A 6,000-nucleotide genomic window follows, 5' to 3' on the forward strand; every position below is an offset into this window, starting at 1 on the left:
ACGAGGCCCCAAATTCTGTTGGAAATGTAAGGGCCAATTTTCTTTGCCATTAATTCAATAATATTAGGTATGAGTGTAAGCTAGAAGCACCAAGGAAACCACCCCCACTCCCGTCCTTGCCATTGCCATATCTTTATGAAGAAAAAATTGTAGATGGTGAAACATACCTCAGTATTACTTGTTCTGTGTCTGAATAAAAATTACGTTATTTTCATTATGGTAGGGGATTGAAACAAAGCATACCACAAGCACCTTGAACTACTAACATTTCAAAACGCCATTTCTACCCAGCTGGCTTTGATTCTGCCACCTACACAAATCTGTTTTTTATTTTTAAACTTGCACACTTTTAATTTTTTAGTACATACATTTTTAAAACTTTTCCTCAGCTGCTATAGGTTTTTTTTTTCTTCTTCCTAGTGGCGATCATTTAAAGACAATGTCAAAACAAAGTCTTTCCTACCATTCTCCACTCTGGCAGTTTCTCAGTGTATATGCCTCTCCCAACACCTACGGTCTGTTTCTGAGCTTTCTTTTCTCTCCTATCACTGAGTTTGCTCTCCCCTGCGTCAGAATTCCTGGCAGAAATTACACAGCCAGCTCCAGTGTCCCAGGGAGGATAGAAACAACTGCCCTACTGGGCAGCTGTGGTTCAGGACCATGGACAGCAGGTCATGCACAGACAACACACACTACTTCTAGTTATGTATGAAAATAGGTTCTTCTATTTTTTACAGATCTTCATGCCTTTTGTAATTATTTCATAATATATTCCTATCACAGTTTCAACTATTCCTTTTTTAAAACCAAGGAGTAGGGGCGCCTGGGTGCCTCAGTCGTTAAGCATCTGCCTTCGGCTCAGGTCACGATCCCAGGATTGAGCCCCAGATAGGCTCCCTGCTCGATGGAAAGCCTGCTTCTCTTTCTCCCGCTCCCCCTGCTTGTGCTCCTGCTCTTGCTGTCTCTCTCTCTGTGTCAAATAAATAAATAAAATCTTTAAATAAATAAATAAATAAATAAAACCAAGGAGTAAAAAGGCCTACCATTTATAAGCTGAGACTGCCTATAATATTAATAGTTTCCATTTATTGAGGACTTCTTAAGTATTTACCATACATGATCTTGCTGAATTCTTACAACACTTTGGCGTTGGTGCCATTATCACTATTTTTTCAACAGGGAAAGTCTGACACACCAAGTTTCAGTACCCAGTTCGAATGGTCTCCAAAGCTTGTGCAAAATCTTAAAACAGGTGTACATTTTTGACCAGTCACTAACCCATGATATTCCCTTATGCAGACACATTCTACAGCATTGGGGACAGCTGGGGAAGAGGTGAAGATCATTGCCAGTTTGTGGATTCACACCTTGATGGAAGAACAGGGCCTCAGTCCTATGTAGAAGCTCTCCCTACCATTCAAGGTAATTCAAACGAAGGCCTGATTATACTACCCTGGGGGTCGGGAGAGGAGAGCTAATATAAGGAGAAAGTCACTATAGCTCTCCCTTTTGTTTATCTTTTAAAGATGGTTGTTGGCAGCATTTTGGATCATATAAATAAGGAACCAACAAAATATTCCAACCATGTGCTGGAATTGTGTGAACCTAGGAAAGGCAGGGATACGAAGGAATATAAGACGTTGTCCTTACACTCAGAAAAATCTCTTCTCTGCTCCATAACTGGGAAGAGAAAATAGATATGTGAAAGGTAACTGGGAGTAAACAACTTAAAATACAGCTAATGATAGGAGTTATGTCACATAGTTGTCCTATTGCTAGGTAATTGTGCGGATTGTAGTCACTATCTGAGTTCGAGGAAGGCAGGCTACTTGAGGCTGTCAAGAAAGAAGTGGAGTCTGGACTGAGTCATTAAGAAACCTAGACGTGCAAAGGATAGAGTCTTTTGGGCAGAGGACAGCACGAACATGGGTGCAGAGAAGGAAAGGTAAACAAACATACAAACCAACCATAGCTTATCATAGACTTCAGGAGGTAACATAACACCTATTTCATTAGGGTATCACAGGGTGACAGCAAATACATTAATCTCAAAGGTTAACAACTTGCAATATGCTACTAACTCCCTCAACTGCCAAAACAAAAAAATAAACAGAACAACTGAATGAAGTCCAACACTGTTTCCATTATGCACTCAACTCCTAGTGATCTGGCAATATCAAGACATGAGATGTCCTATCAACTTTTTTAATTTGGAAAAAAATTGACATAGGCTGGTAAACACAGATTACCTATTTTCAAAGAATTAAGATAGAGTAAAATACACAGAACAGAAAAGTAATTGTATTAGTCAGAGTTCTCCAGAAAAACAGAACCAAAGGGAGAGAGAGATTGAGAGAGAGGTGTCTTAAGGAGTTGGCTCATATGATTATAGAGGCGGGCAAGTCCAAAATCTGCAGAGCAGGCCAATAAGCTGGAGACCCAAGGAAGAGTTCGGGTTGCAACTAGAGTCTGAAGGCAGTCTACTGGCAGAATGCCCACTTTGTCAGAGAGGGTGATCTTTTCCTATGGGGTCCTTCAACTGATTGGATGAGGCCCACCCACGTTATAGAGAGTAGCTTACTCTACTCAAAAGTCCGATGATTTAAAGGTTAATCTCATCTAAAAATATTTTTCAGAAACATCTAGAATAATATTTGACCAAATATCTGGGTACCACAGCCTAGCCCCATTGACACATAAAACTAACCATCACAATCAGTATACAAAATATACCACATTTCTTAATTTTTTCAGGATCTTGCATTGACCCAAGGTTACTATGCATGATTTATATTTTACTGTGTTTCTGTGACTGTGGTCATGGTTTTGGTTCTGAGCAGAGGTGCTGCCTAGTCAGCATGCTCACTGGTAGGATGGCGTGTATCCTTTCATCTGGCAAGAGTAAACAGGGCCAGAGAGGAGTTGCCAAAAAATTTTTTTGAACAGGTTAGGGCCTCCCTTTTACTTTAAGGGAGAACTGCTCAAAAATGCTATAGCATTCTTTCCTTTGAGAGATTTCCCTGAAAGACCTAAAAGCCTACCACAGACTTCAAGAATTAAACCAGGAGGCTTGAGGTTCTAGGTGACTCGCAAGGCCGTAAGTGCTGTGAGGAGCAGGTGGAGGTCTTGCTGACAGTTCTTGGCCCTGCAGCGAGTCTCCCTAGCGAGTGGCTCCAATGATCTTCTTTTGTGGAGAGAGAGAATTAGGGCACTAATGAACACGCTTTCCCACCTGTGTCACACACGTGTGGGGACTGGATTATCCCCCCAAATCATGCCTGGGATAAACCCCAGGGATTATTGTGACCCCCACATAAAAATGGTAGTGTTTATTTGGAAGTAACATTTGTTGTAACAACAGTTTATCAGAGGTCTTCTGTCTGAATGGAGGTTCTAAGGATGAGAACTTTTTCTGTTGGTTTGGGCGCTTTTGATGCTACAATTGTAACACCAGTTCCAAGTGTGGCTTTTTCCCCCACACCAGTAGCGATTCTTGGACACCAGCTGGGTGTCTTACAATTCAAGTCTGTTCTGACACTATGTACCCAGAGGTGCCGTCAGATCGCACAGGTTAAGGGCTCAGTCCCACAAGACTGACACCCTCCCCCGACCAACTTCTGGTGCCTGTCACAAGTCCAGAGTGCCATCTGAGCATCTGACCTCTTGGCTACATATTGGAGGTTCCTACTGCCCCCTTCTTGGGTTTGATTAATTTGCAAGAGCAGCTCACAGGACTCAGAGAAACATTTTACTTACTAGGCTACCTACCAGTTTATTATAAAAGTATACAATTTGGGGGATGCCAGATGGAGGAGATGCATAGGGCAGAGTGTGGGGAAAGGAAACAGAGTGTCCGTGTCCTCTTGGGAGTGCCACCCTCCCAGCATCTGCATATGTTCACCAACCCAGAACTTTCAGAACCTGGTTCTTTTGGGTTTTTGTGGAGGCATGATTGAATAAATCATTGTCCCTTCATGATTGAACTTAATCTCCAGCCCCTTTCCCCTCTGCAGAGGCCAGCAGGTGGGACTCAAAGTCTCACCCTCTAATCCCATGGCGGGCCTCTCTGGTGAGTAGTTCCATCCATAGATGCTTTCTGAAAGTAATCCCATCAGCATAAACAGGTGTGTTAGGAATATTGAGATACTTTTACCACTCTTATCACTTAGGAAATCCTAAGGTTTTAGGAGTTGTATGCCAGGAACAGGGATAAAGACCAAATACAGATTTCTTATTACCAATCACAGTATCACAGATGCATTTTCTTTCCCTCCCTTTCCATTTACTCTTCTAGGCTACTTCCGCCAGTATCGCCAGGAGCCGGTCAGCTTTGGCAACATTGGTTTTGGAACCCCCTACTACTACGTGGGCTGGTATGAGTGTGGGGTCTCCATTCCAGGGAAGTGGTAACCACGATCAAGATCATGCTGAGAGCTCACCCATTCAGCCCCCTTGACTAACTTGCACTAGGGACTGTGAGCAGGAAAAGACAGTGTCCCAAGCCCCATCGACCCTGGGTGCCGGCAAGGCCACGTGATGGACACTGGACATCTCAGGCATCTCCGGTCTGGAACGCGGTCCTACTTCTTGGCCTGGACTACACACAGAATTCAATGTTGCTGTTAACTTTTGCTTCTCCACATGTTTTGATTATAATAGCACCTGCCAGAGACAGCAGAAACACACAGCTGCAGGGCATGCCCACTGACTCACTGCAGTCTTCACACTTTATAGGCACAAAATTCAGACATGTCGGTGTCTCCAGGGAACAGCATAAACATGCTGGGCTTGCTTCATGGAATACTACACGCTTTCTCTTTTCTCACTGGACTCTTCCAAAAGTAGCCGAATTTAAGCTTCAGATATCTCACTGTGCAGTAGAACTGAGTTACTAAAAACACCACCAAAGGAAATATATCCTACTTAAGATTTATCCCGTGGGTGTACCCACTGCTAGACCAAATGTATCAAATTATATTTGTAAATTCTCAATTTTGATATATATATGTATATAGGCATATACATATCCTCACTTGTCTGCAAGAACATTGATTAAAGTTGCTACATTTGTACTTGTTCACTAGATAAATGCGTGTGGGACTTTTTGGAGCAAAGGTGCTGTTAATGAACGCCTTTTAGAAGTGTCCAAAGGACCTGTGCTCTGCGTAATGAGAACAACAGAGTGAACGCTGCTGGACTCTGGGAATGATGGGGAGCTGACGGTGACAGCAACTGAAACCAGTGACCTAGATGCAGACCAAGCGCTTTCTAACTAAGGAGACAATCTGTCCAGACCTGGGTGAAAACTACAACTTGCCCCTATGGGGACATATCCAGTATGTTTTCAATATAATCAAGACTTTAGATCCCAAGTGATTTAAAAATCCAGTTTAAAAAAAATACTTTCCCCTTTCATGCCTGAGTATCTCCTCAAAATACGAGCCTCATCCCTTTGGACGGCAACACGAGAACATCTATTTAAAGACCCGTTATTCTAATTCTTTTTCAAACATGGCGGCCTTCCCATGTGCTCGGCTATCCCGTGTCCTCAGGCAGCTCCGTGGCATGAAGGTTTTGTCTTCTTTCATAAAGGTTTCAGCCCACGAGAAGCAGGGGGGTGGGGAAAGGAGCTAGAAGCATACACTTTACTGGGGCCCCCAGGCCACTGTGGAATGATTTAGTGGCAGAATGCAGTCCAGCCTCCTGGAATCAATTCCTTTCAGTGCCAGTACTGTGTTGAGGGGCAACCTGATGTATCTGGTGGGTTCGAAAGGAAAACTTACAAGGAAACTTGGCAGGGTCCTTTCCATGGGGCTGTGAAAGCTGATGTTCTCTTTAAATTCCACGATCCCCTTTCCACAATAAACAACAGTAAAGAAAATGCAGCATTCTGACAGCCTGGGAAGATACTAGAATTCCTTAGGGAGCAGATTAGATACCCAGTTCATATGTCACTCACAGTTTAGTTTGCGAAACAGGATGGGAACTTCTAAGTAGCTT

At 43.1% G+C, this 6,000-nt stretch overlaps 1 protein-coding gene across 2 annotated transcripts in view; it reads left to right on the plus strand.

The window, feature by feature from the left end:
• FNDC1 (fibronectin type III domain containing 1) overlaps positions 1-5,399 on the plus strand; it is a 99,567-nt gene extending 94,168 nt beyond the window's left edge. For both annotated transcript variants that reach the window (XM_025866416.2, XM_073894177.1), the window contains 2 exons: positions 1,300-1,422; positions 4,295-5,399. In XM_025866416.2, the coding sequence (XP_025722201.1) occupies positions 1,300-1,422; positions 4,295-4,410 (239 nt within the window). In that variant the 3' untranslated portion in view covers positions 4,411-5,399. The remainder of the gene's footprint in view (positions 1-1,299; positions 1,423-4,294) is intronic.
• The last annotated feature ends 601 nt before the right edge of the window (positions 5,400-6,000 follow it).

Source organism: Callorhinus ursinus, unplaced genomic scaffold (genome assembly GCF_003265705.2).
Source record: "Callorhinus ursinus isolate GAN/ISIS: 27379988/994484 unplaced genomic scaffold, GSC_fseal_2.0 scaffold6, whole genome shotgun sequence".
Classification (NCBI taxonomy): Eukaryota; Metazoa; Chordata; class Mammalia; order Carnivora; family Otariidae; genus Callorhinus; species Callorhinus ursinus.